Below are 24970 nucleotides of genomic sequence, written 5' to 3' on the forward strand. Positions count from 1 at the left end.
TACCTGCTTCTTTCAACATCTGTCCATCTATCCACAAACATCAACTGAGTACCTAGATATTCATATGACTAAGATACATTTCAGCCCTTAAGGAGCTTACAGTTTAGTGAGTAAAACTCAAGAGCTTTGCTTTCCTTTCATGTGGGCATTTCTTGAGGCTCCCTTTGTGTTAGGAGATAAAGAAAGGGCTGCAAGGGTCAGGTATGTTTTTAGTACCACGAGTACTATGATTTTTTTAAAAAGTGAGACTAATCTTGTTAGCAATTGTTGGGTAAAAAATGTGGCCAGTTCTGACACTCTGTATTTTGCTATTTTAAGAAAAATACTATGAAGCAATTGGGTCACTAGAAAGTAAGCATCTGTGGATGATATGACAGTCTTGAAAGTGAGGGGATCAGTGGGGACCAGGCCCTCAACTCTGATCAGAAAAGAGCATAAAACATCTTAAAGAGATATGTCTGCTCATAGGCTGGAACTGTGTAGTTCAAAACCTGCCTTTTTTAGAGATCTTTTAAGACTTGACATTCAGGACATAGGCATGGGCAAGGACTTCATGTCTAAAACACCAAAAGCAACAGCAGCAAAAGCCAAAATTGACAAATGGGATCTAATTAAACTAAAGAGCTTCTGCACAGCAAAAGAAACTACCATCAGAGTGAACAGGCAACCTACAGAATGGGAGAAAATTTTTGCAATCTACTCATCTGACAAAGGGCTAATATCCAGAATCTACAAAGAACTCAAACAAATTTACAAGAAAAAAGCAAACAACCCCATCAAAAAGTGGGCAAAGGATATGAACAGACATTTCTCAAAAGAAGACATTCATACAGCCAACAGACACATGAAAAAATGCTCATCATCACTGGCCATCAGAGAAATGCAAATCAAAACCACAATGAGATACCATCTCACACCAGTTAGAATGGCAATCATTAAAAAGTCAGGAAACAATAGGTGCTGGAGAGGATGTGGAGAAATAGGAACACTTTTACACTGTTGGTGGGATTGTAAACTAGTTCAACCATTATGGAAAACAGTATGGCGATTCCTCAAGGATCTAGAACTAGATGTACCATATGACCCAGCCATCCCACTACTGGGTATATACCCAAAGGATTATAAATCATGCTGCTATAAAGACACATGCACACGTATGTTTATTGCGGCACTATTCACAATAGCAAAGACTTGGAATCAACCCAAATGTCCATCAGTGACAGACTGGATTAAGAAAATGTGGCACATATACACCATGGAATATTATGCAGCCATAAAAAAGGATGAGTTTGCATCCTTTGTAGGGACATGGATGCAGCTGGAAACCATCATTCTTAGCAAACTATCACAAGAACAGAAAACCAAACACCGCATGTTCTCACTCATAGGTGGGAACTGAACAATGAGATCACTTGGACTCGGGAAGGGGAACATCACACATCGGGGCCTATCATGGGGAGGGGGGAGGGGGGAGGGATTGCATTGGGAGTTATACCTGATATAAATGATGAATTGATGGGTGCTGACGAGTTGATGGGTGCAGCACACCAACATGGCACAAGTATACATATGTAACAAACCTGCACGTTATGCACATGTACCCTAGAACTTAAAGTATAATAAAAATAATAATAATAATAATTTTAAAAAAAAAAGACTTGAGTGTTCCTTTGAATTAACAGCTCTAAAGTCATTGTCCAAGAGGAGTCATTACTACTTGATCCTTTGTAAACCACGTCCATCCCCTTTTAGAGTATCCTGCCTTGGCACACACAGTGGGAGATTACAGCAAACAAGTTCTTTGTCAACTTGGACAACTTCACCACAATACTAAAGACCTTATTTTAAAGCTTCTTGATGTTAAGAGTGCTTATTTTGATCATCTCCATGTGAGTTGGCCATGGAAAGGTGGGATAAGTTGTTCCCCTTTAATCTTTTATTTAACTAAGGGGCTTTAGAATGCCTAAAATAATAACAATATCAGATAATCATTAGTATAAAATGAATAAAATAGACTACAAATTGAAGACAGCCTGAATGCCTGTTCTTTATAAAGAAACAATGCATGACCACGTTTTCACCTGTCATTAGCAGCTGGTATTTAACAGCTGTGACTTAAAATTTAGTAGCTTTAGAAAGTATGCAATTATACCATTATTAAAAATTAAAATTAAGAATATTTTACTTTATTATATTTATATATCACCACAATATAATCAATTATATACATTATTTAAAATCAAATTGGCAAAGACTTACTACAAATTCACTTGAATGGTGGCTACAAACATCACAAAGAATTAATTGGACTTCTATGTGTATGTGTGAGAGAAAAATTCTAAAAACCAATTTACTTTTAAAAGAAATTAAACCAGAGATAAATAAGAATTATCCAGCAAAAAGGAAAAGTAACAACTATCCTATTTTAAAGTTTCAGTTAGATAAATTATGTTTCAAAAATCTTTACATAAAAACTCTAATACTATCACCCATAAATCATAAAATATAACTGGCAGTATATTTTTTACCCAATCACATTTTAGACTCATAATAAAAATCTACTACTTAGAGAAAATAAATCTGACAATTTATTCAAACATTGTTACATAAGAAGTTTTAAGAAACTGTAAATAATTCTTAATACTCTCATTTTGATTTTCTGACTTCTCAAGACTATTTTGTACTTCTTTCAAACACACTTCCTGATGTTGTGCTTTCTAAAGAAAAAAAGGAAAAAAATACAGATAAGCAATAATAGCATTCATTCCAAAGGACCAGAGTCATAATATTAAAAACATATATACAATAACTAGATAATTCTTTTTGATTTTTTAAAAGAATACTCACATCTGATGTGTTCATTCTTAAAGCTCACTCTTCTTTAAAATTAATAATTAAAGCACACACATGGTTGATTTTCACTGATATAATTTATAATACACATTCATTTAGCACCAAATTATTACATATTTAACATAATTAACTTAATAGGTTCTTTAACAACTGTCATAATTTCACATGTAACATGATTATATTTTCATACCAGTTTTTGCCATTTTCTGTCTAAAAATTCACATTTTATTCCAAAATAATTAAATGTCTTAAAAGTTGACAGAACTCTAGTTTTGATAATGTGAACATTTTATTTCTAGAATCCCTTAAAAAATAAAAATAATTCTTACATTAAAGTTGTTCTTTGAGGAAAAAATTTAAAACTGCAATACATTTTTTTTTTTTAACTAAGGTGCATATGAATTCTTAAGTAGGTGAGTTCACTGACAATGCTTTAGATAACCACAGGTTGCAAATATCATCTAGCTTCCAATTAAAATATAGACACCTAGACAGAAAAGAGAGAACTTTTACATCCCTCATATCAGGTGTTCAATGACACCTGATACCTTCTGAAACTGAGCAATGCCCATCTCAGGAAATGGGGCAGATAAAAAATAATGTGATAGGCTTAGCAGTACAAAGTCACAGGATAAATACAATGAGTTTTACTCAACAATTTGGAAAGAAAAATAGTAATACACACTTATTTTGTAGGGCAGGATATAAAATGTCAATGGATTTTAGGATAATACATAAGACTTCAAAGACATTTCAGGCTTCAGGAGGGGTGCCTTGGATTAAGCTGCTGAGGTTATCCTCAGATCTGTACATCCATTCTGCGCCATCCCATTAGGGTACTTGGACAGAAAATACAAAAAGGCCTGCAGGTGAGCAGGGCACTGTGGGAGACACCAGGGATAAAGGCAACTATGAGACATGCTCTCAGAGTGCTTACAATTCAAATGGGGCTAAAGCAGGCATATTAAATACTGCCCACTTAACTGTCCCCTGGAAGGCATAAAACACACGAACTAATTTTTCAGCAATGTTTAAATCTATGCTTAGAATTCTAGAATTTTACTAGTACAAAAATTATTAGGTTTAACAAAACATCAGATCTTTATTTTTTTATTATTATTATACTTTAAGTTCTGGGATACATGTACAGAACGTGCAGGTTGGTTACATAGGTATACACATGCCATGGTGGTATGCTGCACCCATCAACCCATCATCTACATTAGGTATTTCTACTACTGTTATCCTTCCCCTAGCCCCCCATGCCCTGACAGGCCCTGGTGTGTGATGTTCCGTGCCCTGTATCCATGTGGTCTCATTGTTCAACTCCCACTTATGAGTGAGAACATGCGGTGTTTGGTTTTCTGTTCTTGTGTTAGTTTGCTGAGAATGATGGTTTCTAGCTTCATCCATGTCCCTGCAAAGGACATGAACTCATCCTTTTTTATCGCTGCATAGTATTCCATGGTGTATATGTGCCACATTTTCTTTATTCAGTCTATCACTGATAAGCATTTGGGTTGGCTCCAAGTCTTTGCTATTGTGAATAGTGCTGCAATAAACATATGTGTGCATGTGTCTTTATAGTAGAATGATTTATAACCCCTTGGGTATATGCCCAGTAATGGGATGACCAGGTCAAATGGTATTTCTGGTTCTAGATCCTTGAGGAATCGCCACACTGTCTTCTACAGTGGTTGAACTAATTTACACTCCCACCAACAGTGTAAAGCATTCCTATTTCTCCACATCCTCTCCAGCATCTGTTGCTTCCTGATTTTATAATGATCGTCATTCTAATGGGCATGAGATGGTATCTCACTGTGGTTTTGATTTGCATTTATGTAATGACCAGTGATGATGGGCTTTTTTCATATGTTTTTTGGCTGTCTAAATGTCTTGAGACGTGTCTGTTCATATTCTTTGCCCACTTTTTGATGGGGTTTTTTTTCTTGTAAATTTGTTTAAGTTCTTTGTAGATTCTGGATATTGGCCCTTTGTCAGATGGATAGATTGCAAAAATTTTCTCCCATTCTTTCAGTTGCCTGTTCACTCTGATGATAGTTTCTTTTGCTGTGCAGAAGCTCTTTAGTTTAATTGGATCCCATTTGTCAATTTTGGCTTTTATTGCCATTACTTTTGGTGTTTTAGTCATGAAGTCTTTGTCCATGCCTATGTCCTGAATGGTATTGCCTAGGTTTTCTTCTAGGGTTTTTATGGTTTTAGGTCTTACATTTAAGTCTTTAATCCATCTTGAGTTAATTTTTGTATAAGGTGTAAGGAAGGGATCCAGTGTCAGTTTTCTGCATATGGCTAGCCAGTTTTCCCAACACCATTTATTAAATAGGGACTCCTTTCCTCATTGCTTTTGTCAGGTTTGTCAAAGATCAGATGGTTGTAGATGTGTGGTGTTATTTCTGAGGCCTCTGTTCTGTTCCATTGGTCTATGTATCTGTTTTGGCACCAGTACCATGCTATTTTGGTTACTGTAGCCTTGTTGTATAGTTTGAAGTCAGGTAATGTGATGCCTCCAGCTTTGTTCTTTTTGTTTAGGATTGTCTTGGTTATGTGGGCTCTTTTTTGGTTCCAAATGAAATTTGAAGTAGTTTTTTCTAATTCTGTAAAGAAAATCAATGGTAGCTTGATGGGGATAGCATTGAATCTATAAATTACTTTGGGGAATATGGCCATTTTGATGATATTGATTTGTCTTATTCATGAGCATGGAATGTTTTTCCACTTGTTTGTGTCCTCTCTTATTTCCTTCAGCAGTGGTTTATAGTTCTCCTTGAAGAGGTCCTTCACATCCCTTGTAAGTTGTATTCCTAAATATTTTATTCTCTTTGTAGCAATTGTGAATGGAATCTATTTATTTTACTAACTTTAGCCAAGTACTAGGGATATTACAGCAAAACCCACCTCATTTATTTTTTCAGAGGCTTCAATTACACAAAAAACAGCACACATATTTTACAATGTCAGAAACTCTAATGATGAGTTACAAAAAAAAAAGTTTTGAAATAAATGGAAGGCCTGTGCTAAATTAAAGGTGATCAACATTTTGTTCTGTTTAAGTTGTCATGAAACTTTTGATGGCAATAAAATCAAATTGTGCATGCCAAAAGTCATTTAACCCTTGAATCTTTTAGGTTTTCAACTTTTTAGACACTTGGGAATAAAAAAAATAGATTGAATGGACTCTCTGGATCCTGGAAAAAATACAGTATCATTATTCTCTATGTCATTATCTAGTAGATAGTTATTAAGTAATTCAATCATGAGTAATACTAGCTTTCAGAATATTCTATGCCAATTGACTATTTCATGCGTATTCAGGAAAAAAACAGAACACTAATTAAACACAGTCAATTTGGTATTTTCATTTCTCGGCTGAATGGACTAAAGTATCCATCTCACATGCAATACTGAATGTTTAATACAAAATTATAGCTTTCTAAAATAAAATATTTATTATTCAAGACAGATATAAAACTCACTTACGTGTTTATCTTTAAAAAATGAAAAATTCATATCAGGATGAAATCAAGTAGATTGTATCTGTAATTTTCATTAAGCAGTGGTCATTGCAAAAGTAACATGTAGGGAAAGGGCCTGATGAGATTTTATCAGGTTTGAGTGCAATGCAATACATGCCATCCAAGGAGGCAGAATAATAAATTATTTGGCATATCATAACATTTTTATTTTTTATGTTTTATATTGCTTGCTATTTTTAATATTATCAGTAAAACAATAGCCTTGATTCACTCGCTTTGTACTTTCTACATGGTAAAAATGTTAAATGCTATTTTTTATAATATGTTAAGCCATGCTAATACTTACACTGTTCATTTTGCAAACAAGTTGATTTTGTTCTTCGTTTTTCTTTCTAAGCTCAGTTTCCAGATCTAATATTTTAATTTGTAAAGCTCTCTCTCTAGATGACATTTTCTCTATTTCTTCAGCAACCTGTAATTTTTATCAAAGAGTAAAATAAAGTGCTTTCTTTAAAATATGACTTAAAGCCTTGACATAGTTATATTGTACCTTTTTTCTAAACAGATATTACTTGTATGTTATATCCAAGTTTAAAGATGTTCTATCTTGAAGAAGCATATATAGTGTAAGTATGTACTATACTTATCTTTGCAGCATTAAATATCTGCAAAATTGGCTTGAGATGGAAGAGATGTATACATTTTCACTGCTCTGTGACTTAGGTAGGTGTTTTCTCCAACAGTATATTTTAAAAACAGACTGAGACCAATTACCATTTTTATAGCATTTATATTCACCAGGGTGTTAAGAGCAGTGATGGAACATAGAAATTCCTTGTTAAATGCTCATTATACACTTGGATTAACAGAACTGGGAGTAGGAATTGGTATACACACTTCCTACAAACACACACACACACAAACAGAGACTGGTTCTTCATTCGTTCACTTCCAAACTGGTCTGAATTTGAATTTTCATATTTACCTGATTACTTATTTTGGCAGGAAGTCTAGCTTAGTTATGTTCTTCTAAGGAATCAGATATGTGGAAGCCTATTTGTAAGAATGCTGGGTTGGAGCCACAAGAATGAGAGTAGAGGCAGGGATTGATCCAGGAACAAGGAGCTAGTGGAAAGGACTGTCCTCCAACCTAATTCCTATGAACTCAGTTCTAAGTTATTATAAAGATTTCTTCTGTACATATTCCAAGAACAATTATGCATGAGAGATGCCAGTGTGATCTGAAGCTATGGGAGAAAAGGCCCTTAGGACAAACAACAATGCCCTTGGTACCATCCCCTCAGTGTAGGCAACAGTAACAGGGCAGTGATGGCACTCTCACATGGGCAGAAGCTACCGATAGCCCTATATTCCACTGTAGCAGGAGAGAAAGGAGAGGGCAGTCATACCTCTGGGACTCTGAACTCTTCCTTTCAGGAAGGAATCTGAGAGCATACCTGGCATTTCCAAAATGCACTTAGGCTGAACCCTACCAGATTATGAGAGTGCTGAGAGCTAAGACCAGGTCTCATTCATCTTTGTATCTCATGCACTAGCAGATTGCCTGATACTGAAGTATTCATTGAATGCTAACCTAATGGATGTAACTGAAATTTAATATTGTATGTATTTATTTATGCAACAATATTTGTCAAAAGGGACTTGAACATTACAGCTCACTGAATCCTGATCAAAACAAAAATGTTCAATTATTTGCACATTCAATTTGGTTGTATATAAAAAAAAAAAAGGTACGGGAGGAGATTATGTCTTCAAAGTGTTTTCCATCTCTGCCCTTTCCCCAGCCACATTACCACTTATCTAGTGAAGTAACTCTAGCCCAGCAATGTATCTGTTTTGCTTGAAAGAGAAGATAGTTAAAGAACAAAAATGTAATTGCTCCCTTCACCCTGTCATCAAGACAAAAACAATAACTACTGGTTTGGCAAGATGTTTAAAAAGATGACTCTTTGATAAATGAATTAAAAAGTTTCTAAATAAAGGCCATGCATACCTTTTGTCTTCCTTCTTCTAAAGCGGCTTCCAGTTGTCTGGCCAAAGCTGTATATTCTGCAGATTTCTCTTTAAACTTAAGATTGCTGTGCTTAAGACATTCTTCTTGGTTTGCCAGCTTCTTCTCAAGCTCTTTATTTTCTGTGTCCATCTGTTCTAATTTTCTTTTTACAGAAAACATATATTTCAAAAGTTTAGTGTGCAGAGAAATATGCAGCAGCAATGTTAAGTAATTTAATACTTACTGCTGAAGGTTTTCACACTTCAACTGAATAAGATAGTTTTCCTCTTCCAGAGAAAGCTTTGTCAGAAGACTGTGATTTCCATCAACCTAAAAGAAAAAAAAAAAAGTTTTCTTAGTCATTTTCTTCACAATCAACTTCCAAAGAAATCCACACAATTTATTGTTAGACCACAAGCAATGAGAAGGTATAAATGTTACTACTCTTACACAGAAAGACACCAAGAAAACGTTATATTTTTAAAATGGAAGTTTTAAATTCCTGGTTAAATTTAAAGAAAATGTGTTGCCTGTGTTGGAAAATAATCAACTGAAAAAAATTCAGGATGATGGCAATTAAAACATTTTGAACAACACCTTATTGAAGAAAGATATTTATTTTGTTAAGTTGAAATACGAAAATTTTAAGCAGTATTAATCTCCTATTTTTGGATACCTAGGGTTTCTCTTATGGTTTTCTGTTTCACCTAAAAATACTGACTAATAATTGAATATCTGTGAAGTTGAAACTGTCAGTAAAAAATATGTTTTTTTGAGAAGCAAAATGAAGTAAACGAATCAATCAAAGACACACTCGCCCATGCCAAGACAGAATATTCTTCCCACTGCTTCAAAATCTGATCTAAATAATGTAAGAAGCTTTGATTTAAGGAAAAAAAATTTTTCTCATAATTTCAATTAGTAATTTAGGCTAATCTATGTCATCTGATATTTTACTAGAAAAATCTCTTTAAACTCTAAAATTTTGTCTGCATATTTTTATCTAACTTTTAAGTTTAGGGGTACAAATGCAGGTTTGTTACACAGGTCAACTTGTGTCGTGGGGATTTGTTGTACAGATTATTTCATCAACCAAGTATTAAGCCTAGTACCTATTAGTTATTTTTCCTGATCCTCTCCCTCCTCCCACTCTCCACTCTCTGAAAGGCCCCAGTGTGTGTTGTTCTTCTCCATGTGTCCACGTGTTCTCATCATTTAGCTCCCACTGATTAAGTGAGAAAATGCAGTATTTGGTTTTTTGCAAAATTAAAATCCAGATTATATTTGGAAGATAGACAGTGAATGCTTCCCAAAACTGTCTTGCAAGTAAAAGAAAAAAGACTTGTCACCATCCTTGGACTGCTCCTTTAAAAAAATTTCATTAATTAAAAAAATATTGAGTGCTTACTATGTGCTAGGCATTGAGCTAGGAGACGGCTATGTGGCTACTACTAACAGGACACACACGATCCCTATTCTGATGGTATAAAAAGTAAAACAGAAAAAAAAAACAGACTGAAAAAAATCCCAAAAACTTGACGTACAATTCTAATTAAAATAAATTCTAATTTTTGTAAATTTCAATAATTTACCTTATTCTGACATCAAGGAACATATATGTAAGTATAACTTTGCTCCTTCTCTGATTCTATTACCATGTCTTCAAATGTCTATAGATTTGCATGAATAAACCAAAATAGGAATTTTAATTATCAATTTTTCACCATAAAATACTAAAAGAATTGCTTGCAAAACAGTATTATAGTATCTGCATGAAAATTACGTTTTACAAACTAAGTAGATGGGAATTTAAAAATCAAGCTCTGACATGAGTGCCCTCAACTGGTGAAATCATTCCAAAGTATTCTTTTAACGCATTTAGCAAAACTCAGAAGGATGGCTGGACACCTGGCCCTGAAGCTCCCTAACGGTGTGTTCCTGGTCTGCACACTTCCCCTTGCAGCACTGCAGACTCTCCTGACACTCGTGAAGACTCCGTTCAGCTGCCATCAAGGAATCGCAGACATGCTCTAACTCCTTCAGATGAGACTCCATCTGGCCTTTCATCTGAGTTGTGGCAGTAGGGAAATAAGTGCAAGATGACACATTCAGCATTAATATTTTTATTATCTTAAATACTAGATATGCTTGTAACACAAGTATTTTAGGTATAATGGCTTTAAATAAGAACACAACTGAATAAATATTAATTTAAACTCTGTTAAATAAGAATGTATAACTAAAAAGTGGGGTAGACTTTAGTTTTCAAAAAGTTTGTTGAGCACATAAATAGGGTAAATTAGCTGACAGGGTGGATGTTTAACTAATTTTTAAAAGCAAATTTTTAAAATCCTGACATTATATTCAAGCACAGATTATCACTAATAATCATTACTAATAAAGCTGTAGTTGTCTACTGTCCAGCTATAGGTTCTAAAGGAAATGTCACTTTTAGTCATTCAATCTTATAACTCAGATACTTACCTAAATTAGAGCAGCTTGCTTCACTCATCTTAGCCAAAACTGGTAGGGTTTACTGTATATTATTTAAAAATAGCTAGTATCATCAGTTTTCGCTTGCCTTTAATTTGACCATTAATGTTACTATCAACAAATCTAATTTCATCTACATTAATCTGTTTTAGCTACTGCAGTTCTTCACTGCAGCACCTTTGTGGAGATGTGAAAAGCGGCAACCTTAAGAAATGTTTGCACTGCTAATTACAAAAAATAGTCAGACTCTTTCCCTGAGATGGGAACACCTAATAGTTTCTGTGTAGTATCTGGCATTCTTGATCATGAAAGATAAAACCAGAACAAAGGATCCCTCAGTGTCCCTAAAACATCTTAGAGACCATGAGAAAACCAGGAGACTTAAAACAGTGAAGTAAGAAAAAGAAAAATTTCATTAAAAAAATAGTTGTCTTGTAAAATACTAGAAAGAAAACATAGTGACCTCACAGTATCTGAAAAAGGCTCCAGCCCTTTCTGTCATTTGAACAGAATTATAAAATATGCTTTTATTTACAGTGCTGCCTAGCAGAAAAGGAGACATTTGCACTGGTATGTTTCATGAGAAAAAGAGATCTAAAGACATAAAATGGTTTCTTCGCTGGCCTGCTAAAAATAGATGAAAAGTAATTCCATGAAAGCAGTAAGTTGTGCATTCAGTGGGCTATCTTTATCTCTGTATAACTAGAGGACACTTGCTCTGGATGACCCCTTCTTCACATTATTGCCTCGCTCTGACTCCTCAATCCTAAGATAGGGGAGCAACCTAGAGAGAGTAACCTTATTAGATTCAGATGGAACTGACCACTAACATCGCATGACCTCTGCTGCCAGGAGTCAGCATCCTACAACCCTTCACTGCTTCTTTACCAAAACAACACAAAAACCCAGAGATGCGGTTTCATTTAAAAACTTTAAAATATTCACAAAAACATCATAACTTGCCAACACTGGCCTTCCCTTCATTCTGTTGCAATAGAACAAATAAAAGAAATGATGGTTTTTTAAAAGATATTATTTTTCTTCAAAAATGCATTTAGCAGATATTGGCTTTGCTTTTTTAGATGTAAAAGATTTATAACCAGAAAAAAAGGGTGAGATTAAAAATGAGAGGTACTTAGGTTTGTATACTTATGATTGATAACCATTTTTTGAGCTATTTAAAGTCTGTTCTTGCATCAGAAAAATTAAACATTTATGTTATGCTATTTTCCAAATATTAACAAAAAAGTGAAAATAATTCACATAAACAAATAACATTTCCAGCCTGGAAGAAACATTATTTCCTTGGAAAACAAACTCTTACAGAGGTTAAGACTAGCCCTTTCCTAAGTATGAACTAGAGAAAATGACCAAAATGAATGAATTTGCATACTATTCACAAAGTAAAAAATATACAAATAAAATTTTTATATAGTTTATATTTTATTTGAAATTCCAAACATACCTTCTCTATATTTTTATTTTTGGTTTTTGTTATTTGGTTATTTTTATGTAGCAAATTTTCACATCTGCTTTTTACTATTTCAGCTGCTTCTTGCAACTTTTGTACCTGAAAATAAAGTCTATTATTAGAGATACAACTTTGTACCTGAAAATAAAGTCTGTTATGAGAGAAACGTATTATTTTTAGAATCATAACGAGATAAAAATCTAAAATTTAAAATTTGATTTTAAACAAGTCATTATTTTCCTATCAATATCCTCGATTGGTTCATCTAATGTTATTCCTTCTTTAAATATGGAATCACTGAGTGGTCTACTCTAACCCACAATCTTTGTCTGATTTACCTGTCTTCTCTCATCAATACTTCTAAACTCTCCAGTTGAGCTTTGAAGACTACAAAAGTTTCATTTGCAGATCAATGTCACTTCAGAGAACCAGTCTCTGTTCCAAACTAGCTTCCATTTAAATTATTTTTCCCACCAAATCAAAATCTGCTTTAAAAATAAATAAATAATTAAATAAATAAATAAATAAAAAGATTCTAGGCCCTGCACCCAGAATATGGTCACTCAACAACAATATTCCTGCTGAGGGATTAAACACAAATAACCAGCTGGAAGACCCTGATGAAGAACAGGTCCCACAGTCCACCACAATCTCCATTCCTACCTCAGACCTGGATGACTGAAATACTCTAACTGGAGGTCTCAACTCTAATTTTCCCATTTAATCCATCGAGATGCAGCCCCTTTCTACTGCCCACACTTTGCCCCCCTTAAGCTTTCATCCTTAGTTCATTTTTTTTTTTTGGAGATGGAGTCTTGCTCTGTCGCCCAGGCCGGGAGCACACTGGTGTAGTCTCGGCTCACTGCAACCTCCACCTCCTGGATTCAAGCAATTATCCTGCCTCAGCCTCCTGAGTAGCTGAGACTACAGGTGCATGTCACCACATCTGCCTAATTTTTGTATTTTTAGTAGAGACAGGGTTTCACCATAGTGGTCAGGCTAGTCTCAAACTCCTGACTTCAAGTGATCCACCCACCTCAGCCTCCCAGTGGATTACAGGTGTGAGCTACTATGCCCAGCCAGTTCATTATTCTTTAATTCACACTTTCTCTGACCAGTGTGTTATCCATCATGCAAAGACCTGCATAAGTCCCATCTTTCTCATGAAGTTTTTTCTTGAATACTACATTTCCAAAAAACAAAGGTTTTTCTACAAATTACCATTGAACACATGGTCTATTTCATATATATTGTCACACGTTCTTTTCTTGGCATTTCATGTGAATAAATCTGAATTATACTTTATTTCCTGAGAAAGGAGGCATAATGAACTTTAATGACTCTAGAAGGGAGTCATTAATCTAAATCAATACCATTAAATATACATGATGACAAACAAATATAATCAAGATTAACAAGAATACATTACAGGTCACATTATACCTATGTAATTAATTTTAAATCTACTTTTAGGAATATCCACTATATCCATATGCAGTGTTGGAATCAGTAATCGGCAGAATCATCTATTTACAAAGATGTGTGGGACCTTAAGAAATATTTGAGACATACCATATTATAACCCACAATGATAGCCCCATCTGTCTTCAGTTTTGTTTATTTAGATTGCAAACAAATAGTGTTTTAAATTGTCTACCAATTTTAGTAAGCACTAAAATAAATGCAGTAGTCACCTGAGTTTTATACATTTCAACAAGAGTTTTCTGTTTTTTTTCTACTTCTTGCAATTCTAAGAGTTCATTTTCAACAGAAACAACTTCATCCTTCAAAGCAGCAAGTGTAGTCTAGCAAAAAAGATATAGATTTTATAAGTCATTAGAATATTCAGTGCTACAGAATTATTATAAAAACATAACTCATGTATTAACAAAGTTGATAAAGTATTTTTGATTGCATGCAATTACCATCTAAAATTTAGGAATTTCACAAAGTTAGTGACTAATACTTATGAACAACCTTCTTAAGATTTACACAGGACATATGATTTTTAAAACTTTTTAAATTTACTGACAAAAAAACTTGGAAATGTTCCTAGATATGAAAAATCAATAGAATATAGAGGTTACTGGAAAAGAAAAATACAGAAAAATTATACTTAGTACATGATAAAGGTTAGATTTTTAAATCAATGGAGGAAACATGGACAACTAAATAAATGGCAATAAAATAACTGTTTAACTATTAGGAAAAAAAAAATAGGTTGACTACCTGCCTCAGCCCAACTAAAGAAGCATCAAATGAATTAAATAAAAACTTTAAAAATTTTCAGAGACAATTCAGGTAAAACTGTATTTCATTTCAGGATAGCAAAAGTCCTAAAGAGCATAAAATTAAAAGAAGATATGGAGAAATGTAAAAGTCTTAGATATTATCCTTCCTTGCAAGCTTACTAGTTAGCCTACTGCAATTTCATGGATGCTATAACAGAAGGTACAAGATTCCTAGGTCAGAGACAGGGAACTTATTACTCATAGCAATAAGAATAGCAAGACTGTCAGCATTTGTATCAGTTTCCTGAGCCCCAATTCCCACAGAGCAACCCAAAGAGGCCAGGTGGCAACTGCATATGCAGTCAAATGCATTACAGAAAAACAAACCTGAGTTTAGGGAACCCAAATTTCTTATAGCAGGCAGTGAGCATGCCTGCCCATACTCCTAAGGGAGACACAGTTATCATATTCCAAGGATATCTACTATGCAAACATCCTTGAAAAGACAGTCTACGGGGACAATGTCTTTGATTACAAGATGTGCAGAGCTGTGAGAGCACTCTCAAGAGAAGCCATTTAAAAAATGTGTGCGCGTGTATCTCTCTCCAAAATTTCATAGCTTTCCAATACAGTCTAAATGGTAAACAAAATATGAAAAAATATTAGCAAATGACAAATTTGATGCCTTGTCAAATAACATTTGTCATTACAAAAATAAAACAAATATAACATTAATATCCTTAATATACAGTTATTATATATTAATTAGGACAAAAGACAACTATAAAAAATAATGAGCAGGTAATTCAAAAAGGCAGAAATGTGAATGATTGATGAATACATGAACCAGCATGTTCACTAGTTTTTAATGCTGTAGGCACCGAAGGTTCTATTAGTGAACAAAACAGACGAAATTCCCTGCCTCCATGAAACTTACATACTGGAGGGACAGACAGACCAAAAATAAGAATAATCAGTAAAATAAATCAAACACAAAAGCAGCTAGGAATGACATGTAGGGGAAGGCCTCCTGAGAAAGAGACTTTTGAGTAAAACTGATAGAAAGTGTATCTGTTTAAGAGAAAAAGGCAACAGCGGGCGGAGGCCTAGCAAGTTAGGGGAAAACAACAAGAAAGCCAGTGAGGTAGAAATAGACAAGAAAGGGGAAGAGTGGAAGGAGATGAGAGTAGAAGAAGAGAGGTAATAGAAAATGAGATGGTATAATGACTTGTAGGTATTTATGAACCAAGATATCTCTGGGGGGTTCGGAGCAGGGCAGTGACATGATCTGACTACATTTTTATAGGAACAACTCTACTGCTATACTGAATGCTGCCTGCAGGGGCCAGGGCTGAAGCAAGGGGAATGATCATGAGGTCACAGTAACAATGAGAGATGATGGAGGCTTGAATCGGGGTAATGACAGTGGTGCTTGTGAGAAGTCATGAAATTCTGAATATACTTGAGGCAGATTTGATGACAGACTGGAAGCAGCGTATGAGAAAAACGATGATTTTCCATTAATTGGGATGAGGAAAACTGTAGGATTTACTATTTTGGGAAACATCAAGAGCTCCATTTTGGACATGACAACTTTGAGACACCTATTAAATATTGAAGTGGAGATGTCAATCAGGCAGCAGAATATATGTCCGGAATTCAGGGACAAGGTCTAGATTAGAGGTATAAATTTGAAAGCCTTGAGCACATAGATGGTATGCAAAGCCACAAAAATAAATGAGATTATTTATAAAATTTGGAGAGATTTGTTTTAAAATTAGTACTTTTAATTACCTAGTACTGGAAAATGTATAGGGACTATTTTACTTATAGTAGACACATTTATGATAGGTAATTTAGAAATATAGAACAATATTAAAAATGAGTCTCTCTTTTGACCATACAATTAAATACATCCTAAGAAAACAGATAAGCAAAAAATACTCAACGAAACTATGTTTTTATTTGCAATAGTAAAAAACTAGAAGTAGCTATTGGAAGTAGCATACATATCACATATAAAATTAAAAAATTATATATATGCTAAAATATTAACTCCAGTTATCTTTCAGTTGTGAGATTACAGGTGATTTAATTTTTTTTCCTTTTGTATTTTTCTGGTTGTCTAACTTTGTATAAGAAACAAATACAACTTTTTAACCTTCCAAATAAACTTTCTGTTGTGTCTAATAGAGGAGGTTACTTGGCCTTGGAAGCAGCATTAACAGTTTATTTTTCATTTGCAACTTTAAAATCTAAAACTATTCTAAAGTAATTAAAAGTAATAAAACACAAACATCTAGGCTGCAAAAAAACTGTATTTACACTGCAAATAACATATGCCAAACTTATTTAAAATGTTTTCCTTAAAAATCCAGAAAATAATGCATTAAAAATGCATTTCTTAATTATTAATAGAATATGCCAAAATACAAACTTTAACTCAATGGCTTTTATAGTCTATATAATTTAAAATTAATTCATAATTTTATCAAAAACTAGTTTAAAATACCTTTCTAATCCTTTCTCTATGAAGGATTTCAAGAAAATAAGAAAATAAGCATAATAAAATTGCTTCCTCTTTCCAAATAGTGTAATTTAAGCATTTATTCAATAAATATTCATTAAGAGTATATGTCACACCTTCCTTGGGCAACCTGTATGTACACAAAGATAGGAGTTTACAAGGAGAGATTCATTGAGAAGACTTTGGGAGGAAGTAGCATTTGAGCTAAACTTTAAAGGAAAGGTAGGATTTAGATACTGAGAAAAATGGCATTCCGAAGTGTAAGAATAGGAGAACTATAGGAGTAGATGCAGAAAACATAAAACGAGTATTCATATTTGGCTAGAGCTCAGAATAACTAGAAGACTGCATTCCTTAGTCTCCCTTGCAGCTAGGTGGGGGTCATGTGCCTAAAAAAGTAAGAGAATCAAGCCATATGGGAATTTTGAGAAGGCTCCTTAAAGGGGAGGAAATTTTTTATAAAGGGAGGTAATGCATCTTTTTTTCCTCCATCCTGTTGCTTGAAACTTGACTACAATGGCTGAAGCTCCAGCCTCTATTCTAGATCAAAAGAATGAGGGTCATGACCTAGGGATGGCAGAACAGAAAGCTAAAAAGCTAAAGAGCCACATCAGCTTTGTAGTGCCAACTCTTTACTTCTTCTACATAATAAACATACATCTCTATCTTACTTAAGACATTTAATTTGGATTTTCTGTTATATATGGTGAAGCTGAATCTTAATATAAGGCTTGCTGAAATATAAAAGAAACTTCCCTAGTGTTGCTAGTGTATTTTGTTTTCTGGAATTTTCCAATACAATTTCTGGCAAACTTTATATAACTTAAAATGTGAGACAAATCAAATTTCTAATTATAAAATATGAACAAGATTGTGTCTAGTATTTTTTTCCTGTCTTCTTCCAAATTCTATTCTGGCTCTGCCAGTAAACTAGTTGTATGATCTTGGGCATGTTATTTAATCTCTCTGAGTTTCAATGTATTCATCCATAATTAAGAAAAGCATCTTTATGATAGCATTGACATGAGAATTAGAAGTAAAAAAATGTAAAGTACTTATCATGCGCCTCCTACATTAATGGTAATTGATAGATAGTAGCCATTATGGTTGCTACTCTCCAGAGTCATTTGTTAAATGACTGATGTATTCCAGGCACAGTACTAGGCACTAGAAGTAATGGGAGGATAAAATGATCCCTGGCCCTGGTATGTGGAGGATGGAGGGAAAAACAGCCCTCAGAGGGAGACAAATTGTACAAACAAGAAAGTGTAATGAAGTTCTACCTGCAAAATTAATACAGAGAGAATAAAACAGGGTGAAAAACGGGAAGATTAGTAATGTGCCCTACTACAGAGAATTTCCTAGGTTTAAGGAGTCTTCTGCTGGAAAACTAACCACACTTTAAAATCTCCATTCATTCCCAAGACCAAATGACCAAACTAATATAAAGCAAAAGGAATGTTTATAAGCCAACTTAATAAAAATAACAGACCAGGGGCTATCAAAGGAAAAAATATTTTTAATGCTTCTGGAAAACTGATGACTGACTAATGAATCAGGAATGGATTTAGGCAAGGAGGAAGTTCATCTACCTGAAGAATCTAGAGAGGCACAGGGCTAAGGGCAAGAGTGAGACCTGGGTTTGAAAAGGATTCATTCAAAGTCTGTGAATAGAACAGCTGACTACCACTACCCTCCACCCCCTGCTCACACACTCAAGGGACGAACACCTGGAACTAGTTTCCTTCCCAACAAACAAAGATAAGAAAAGTCCTTCTCTAAATAAATAGAATGAACTGTTTGGGAACAATAGAGGGCTGGTGCTGGTGACCCAGAGCAAAGACGCATGTATTTTGGCATTTTTTAGGGGCCACCAGTAAACTGCTAGTTTCCCAACAGTTGAGAAAAGTGAAGTGAAACCAATCAAATGACAAGAACCATCCACATATCCATTTGGTTTTCTACTGTTTCATTAGTCTTTTTAGTATCTCATTTGTAAATTCTTTTTTTTTTTTTTTTCATTATACTTTAAGTTCTAGGGTACATGTGCATAACGTGCAGGTTTGTTACATAGGTATATTTGTGCCATGTTGGTGTGCTGCACCCATCAACTCGTCAGCACCCATCAATTCATCATTTATATCATGTATAACTCCCCAATGCAATCCCTCCCCCCTCCCCCCTCCCCCCTCTCCATGATAGGCCCCAGTGTGTGATGTTCCCCTTCCCGAGTCCAAGTGATCTCATTGTTCAGTTCCCACCTATGAGTGAGAACATGCGGTGTTTGGTTTTCTCTTCTTGTGACAGTTTGCTAAGAATGATGGTTTCCAGCTGCATCCATGTCCCTACAAAGGACGCAAACTCATCCTTTTTTATGGCTGCATAGTATTCCATGGTGTATATGTGCCACATTTTCTTAATCCAGTCTGTCACTGATGGACATTTGGGTTGATTCCAAGTCTTTGCTATTGTGAATAGTGCTGCAATAAACATACGTGGGCATGTGTCTTTGTAGTAGAATAATTTATAATCCTTTGGGTATATACCCAGTACTGGGATGGCTGGGTCATATGGTACATCTAGTTCTAGATCCTTGAGGAATCGCCATACTGTTTTCCATAATGGTTGAACTAGTTTACAATCCCACCAACAGTGTAAAAGTGTTCCTATTTCTCCACATCCTCTCCAACAACTGTTGTTTCCTGATTTTTTAATGATTGCCATTCTAACTGGTGTGAGATGGTATCTCATTGTGGTTTTGATTTGCATCTCTCTGATGGCGAGTGATGATGAGCATTTTTTCATGTGTCTGTTGGCTGTATGAATGTCTTCTTTTGAGAAATGTCTGTTCATATCCTTTCCCCACTTTTTGATGGGGTTGTTTGTTTTTTTCTTGTATATTTGTTTGAGTTCTTTGTAGATTCTGGATATTAGCCCTTTGTCAGATGAGTAGATTGCAAAAATTTTCTCCCATTCTGTAGGTGGCCTGTTCACTCTGATGGTAGTTTCTTTTGCTGTGCAGAAGCTCTTTAGTTTAATGAGATCCCATTTGTCAATTTTGGCTTTTGCTGCCGTTGCTTTTGGTGTTTTAGACATGAAGTCCTTGCCCATGCCTATGTCCTGAATGGTACTACCTAGATTTTCTTCTAGGGTTTTTATGGTATTAGGTCTAACATTTAAGTCTCTAATCCATCTTGAATTAATCTTCGTATAAGGAGTAAGGAAAGGATCCAGTTTCAGCTTTCTACTTATGGCTAGCCAATTTTCCCAGCACCATTTATTAAATAGGGAATCCTTTCCCCATTTCTTGTTTCTCTCAGGTTTGTCAAAGATCAGATGGCTATAGATGTGTGGTATTATTTCTGAGGACTCTGTTCTGTTCCATTGGTCTATAGCTCTGTTTTGGTACCAGTACCATGCTGTTTTGGTTACTGTAGCCTTGTAGTATAGTTTGAAGTCAGGTAGCGTGACGCCTCCAGCTTTGTCCTTTTGACTTAGGATTGTCTTGGCAATGCGGGCTCTTTTTTGGTTCCATATGAACTTTAAAGCAGTTTTTTCCAATTCTGTGAAGAAACTCATTGGTAGCTTGATGGGGATGGCATTGAATCTATAAATAACCTTGGGCAGTATGGCCATTTTCACGATATTGATTCCTCCTATCCATCAGCATGGTATGTTCTTCCATTTGTTTGTGTCCTCTTTGATTTCACTGAGCAGTGGTTTGTAGTTCTCCTTGAAGAGGTCCTTTACATCCCTTGTAAGTTGGATTCCAAGGTATTTTATTCTCTTTGAAGCAATTGTGAATGGAAGTTCATTCATGATTTGGCTCTCTGCTTGTCTGTTACTGGTGTATAAGAATGCTTGTGATTTTTGCACATTAATTTTGTATCCTGAGACTTTGCTGAAGTTGCTTATCAGCTTAAGGAGATTTTGGGCTGAGACGATGGGGTTTTCTAAATATACAATCATGTCATCTGCAAACAGGGACAATTTGACTTCTTCTTTTCCTAACTGAATACGCTTGATTTCTTTCTCTTGCCTGATTGCCCTAGCCAGAACTTCCAACACTATGATGAATAGGAGTGGTGAGAGAGGGCATCCCTGTCTTGTGCCAGTTTTCAAAGGGAATTTTTCCAGTTTTTGCCCATTCAGTATGATATTAGCTATGGGTTTGTCATAAATAGCTCTTATTATTTTGAGGTACGTTCCATCAATACCGAATCTATTGAGCGTTTTTAGCATGAAGGGCTGTTGAATTTTGTCAAAAGCCTTTTCTGCATCTATTGAGATAATCATGTGGTTCTTGACTTTGGTTCTGTTTATATGCTGGATTATGTTTATTGATTTGCGAATGTTGAACCAGCCTTGCATCCCAGGGATGAAGCCCACTTGATCATGGTGGATAAGCTTTTGGATGTGCTGCTGAATCCGGTTTGCCAGTATTTTATTGAGGATTTTTGCATCGATGTTCATCAGGGATATTGGTCTAAAATTCTCTTTTTTTTGTTGTGTCTCTGCCAGGCTTTGGTATCAGGATGATGTTGGCCTCATAAAATGAGTTAGGGAGGATTCCCTCTTTTTCTATTGATTGGAATAGTTTCAGAAGGAATGGTACCAGCTCCTCCTTGTACCTCTGGTAGAATTCAGCTGTGAATCCATCTGGTCCTGGACTTTTTTTGGTGGGTAGGCTATTAATTGTTGCCTCAATTTCAGAGCCTGCTATTGGTCTATTCAGGGATTCAACTTCTTCCTTGTTTAGTCTTGGGAGAGTGTAAGTGTCCAGGAAATTATCCATTTCTTCTAGATTTTCTAGTTGATTTGCGTAGAGGTGTTTATAGTATTCTCTGATGGTAATTTGTATTTCTGTGGGGTCGGTGGTGATATCCCCTTTATCATTTTTTATTGCATCTATTTGATTCCTCTCTCTTTTCTTCTTTATTAGTCTTGCTAGCAGTCTGTCAATTTTGTTGATCTTTTCAAAAAACCAACTCCTGGATTCATGGATTTTTTGGAGGGTTTTTTGTGTCTCTATCTCCTTCAGTTCTGCTCTGATCTTAGTTATTTCTTGCCTTCTGCTAGCTTTTGAATGTGTTTGCTCTTGCCTCTCTAGTTCTTTTAATTGTGATGTTAGAGTGTCAATTTTAGATCTTTCCTGCTTTCTCTTGTGGGCATTTAGTGCTATAAATTTCCCTCCACACACTGCTTTAAATGTGTCCCAGAGATTCTGGTATGTTGTATCTTTGTTCTCATTGGTTTCAAAGAACATCTTTATTTCTGCCTTCATTTCGTTATGTACCCAGTAGTCATTCAGGAGCAGGTTGTTCAGTTTCCATGTAGTTGAACGGTTTTGATTGTGTTTCTTAGTCCTGAGTTCTAGTTTGATTGCACTGTGGTCTGAGAGACAGTTTGTTATAATTTCTGTTCTTTTACATTTGCTGAGGAGTGCTTTACTTCCAATTATGTGGTCAATTTTGGAATAAGTGCGATGTGGTGCTGAGAAGAATGTATATTCTGTTGATTTGGGGTGGAGAGTTCTATAGATGTCTATTAGGTCCGCTTGGTGCAGAGATGAGTTCAATTCCTGGATATCCTTGTTAACTTTCTGTCTCGTTGATCTGTCTAATGTTGACAGTGGAGTGTTGAAGTCTCCCATTATTATTGTATGGGAGTCTAAGTCTCTTTGTAAGTCTCTAAGGACTTGCTTTATGAATCTGGGTGCTCCTGTATTGGGTGCATATATATTTAGGATAGTTAGCTCTTCCTGTTGAATTGATCCCTTTACCATTATGTAATGGCCTTCTTTGTCTCTTTTGATCTTTGATGGTTTAAAGTCTGTTTTATCAGAGACTAGGATTGCAACCCCTGCTTTTTTTTGTTCTCCATTTGCTTGGTAGATCTTCCTCCATCCCTTTATTTTGAGCCTATGTATGTCTCTGCATGTGAGATGGGTCTCCTGAATACAGCAGACTGATGGGTCTTGACTCTTTATCCAGTTTGCCAGTCTGTGTCTTTTCATTGGAGCATTCAGTCCATTGACATTTAAGGTTAATATTGTTATGTGTGAACTTGATCCTGCCATTATGATATTAACTGGTGATTTTGCTCGTTAGTTGATAGAGTTTCTTCCTAGCCTCGATGGTCTTTACATTTTGGCATGTTTTTGCAATGGCTGGTACCGGTTGTTCCTTTCCATGTTTAGGGCTTCCTTCAGGGTCTCTTGTAAGGCAGGCCTGGTGGTGACAAAATCTCTAAGCATTTGCTTATCTGTAAAGGATTTTATTTCTCCTTCACTGATGAAACTTAGTTTGGCTGGATATGAAATTCTGGGTTGAAAATTCTTTTCTTTAAGAACGTTGAATATTGGCCCCCACTCTCTTCTGGCTTGTAGAGTTTCTGCCGAGAGATCTGCTGTTAGTCTGATGGGCTTCCCTTTGTGGGTAACCCGACCTTTCTCTCTGGCTGCCCTTAAGATTTTTTCCTTCATTTCAACTTTGGTGAATCTGGCAATTATGTGTCTTGGAGTTGCTCTTCTCGAGGAGTATCTTTGTGGCATTCTCTGTATTTCCTGAATTTGAATGTTGGCCTGCCCTACTAGGTTGGGGAAGTTCTCCTGGATGATATCCTGAAGAGTGTTTTCCAACTTGGTTCCATTTTCCCCCTCACTTTCAGGCACCCCAATCAGACGTAGATTTGGTCTTTTTACATAATCTCATACTTCTTGCAGGCTTTGTTCATTTCTTTTTCTTCTTTTTTCTTTTGGTTTCTCTTCTTGCTTCATTTCATTCATTTGATCCTCAATCGCTGATACTCTTTCTTCCAGTTGATCGAGTCGGTTACTGAAACTTGTGGATTTGTCACGTATTTCTCGTGTCATGGTTTTCATCTCTGTCATTTCGTTTATGACCTTCTCTGCATTAATTAGTCTAGTTGTCAATTCTTCCACTCTTTTTTCAAGATTTGTAGTTTCTTTGCGCTGGGTATGTAATTCCTCCTTTAGCTCTGAGAAGTTTGATGGACTGAAGCCTTCTTCTCTCATCTCATCAAAGTCATTCTCTGACCAGCTTCGATCCATTGCTGGCGATGGGCTGTGCTCCTTTGCAGGGGGAGATGCGTTCTTATTTTTTGAATTTCCAGCTTTTCTGCCCTGCTTTTTCCCCATCTTTGTGGTTTTATCTGCCTCTGGTCTTTGATGATGGTGACGTACTGATGGGTTTTGGTATAGGTGTCCTTCCTGTTTGATAGTTTTCCTTCTGACAGTCAGGACCCTCAGCTATAGGTCTGTTGGAGATTGCTTGAGGTCCACTCCAGATCCTGTTTGCCTGGGTATCAGCAGCAGAGGTTGCAGAAGATAGAATATTGCTGAACAGCGAGTGTACCTGTCTGATTCTTACTTTGGAAGCTTCCTCTCAGGGGTGTACTCCACCCTGTGAGGTGTGGGGTGTCAGACTGCCCCTAGTGGGGGATGTCTCCCAGTTAGGCTATTCAGGTGTCAGTGACCCACTTGAGCAGGCAGTCTGTCCGTTCTCAGATCTCAACCTCCGTGTTGGGAGATCCACTGCTCTCTTCAAAGCTGTCACACAGTGTCATTCGCGTCTGCTCAGGCCTCTCCTGCTTCCCCTGTTTTTTTAGCTGAGCCCTGCCCCCAGAGGTGGAGTCTACAGAGACAGGCAGGTTTCCTTGAGCTGCTGTGAGCTCCACCCAGTTCGAGCTTCCCAGCGGCTTTGTTTACCTACTTAAGCCTCAGCAATGGCGGGCGCCCCTCCCCCAGCCTCGCTGCTGCCTCGCGGTTAGATCGGGGCAGACTGCTGTGTTAACAATGAGGGAGGCTCCGTGGGCGTGGGACCCTCCCGGCCAGGTGAGGGATATATTCTTCTGGTGTGCCCG

General features: G+C 36.0%; 1 protein-coding gene across 9 annotated transcripts in view; it reads right to left on the reverse strand.

Annotated features, from left to right (window-relative positions):
• Positions 1–2506: 2506 nt before the first annotated feature.
• The window catches only part of ODF2L (outer dense fiber of sperm tails 2 like), a 52921-nt gene continuing 30457 nt past the window's right edge, over positions 2507–24970 (reverse strand). For 4 of the 9 annotated variants that reach the window (XM_030913353.1, XM_010388780.2, XM_010388781.2 and 1 more), the window contains 7 exons: positions 14023–14133; positions 12323–12427; positions 10273–10431; positions 8609–8694; positions 8365–8527; positions 6697–6822; positions 2507–2717 (listed from right to left, as the gene is read on the reverse strand). In XM_030913353.1, the coding sequence (XP_030769213.1) occupies positions 2589–2717; positions 6697–6822; positions 8365–8527; positions 8609–8694; positions 10273–10431; positions 12323–12427; positions 14023–14133 (879 nt within the window). In that variant the 3' untranslated portion in view covers positions 2507–2588. Of the gene's footprint in view, positions 2718–5415; positions 5472–5756; positions 6063–6696; positions 6823–8364; positions 8528–8608; positions 8695–10272; positions 10432–12322; positions 12428–14022; positions 14134–24970 lie in introns of those variants that run through there. The other 5 variants (XM_030913349.1, XM_030913351.1, XM_030913352.1 and 2 more) reach the window with 4 other exon arrangements.

This window comes from Rhinopithecus roxellana, chromosome 12 (assembly GCF_007565055.1).
Source record: "Rhinopithecus roxellana isolate Shanxi Qingling chromosome 12, ASM756505v1, whole genome shotgun sequence".
NCBI lineage: Eukaryota > Metazoa > Chordata > Mammalia > Primates > Cercopithecidae > Rhinopithecus > Rhinopithecus roxellana.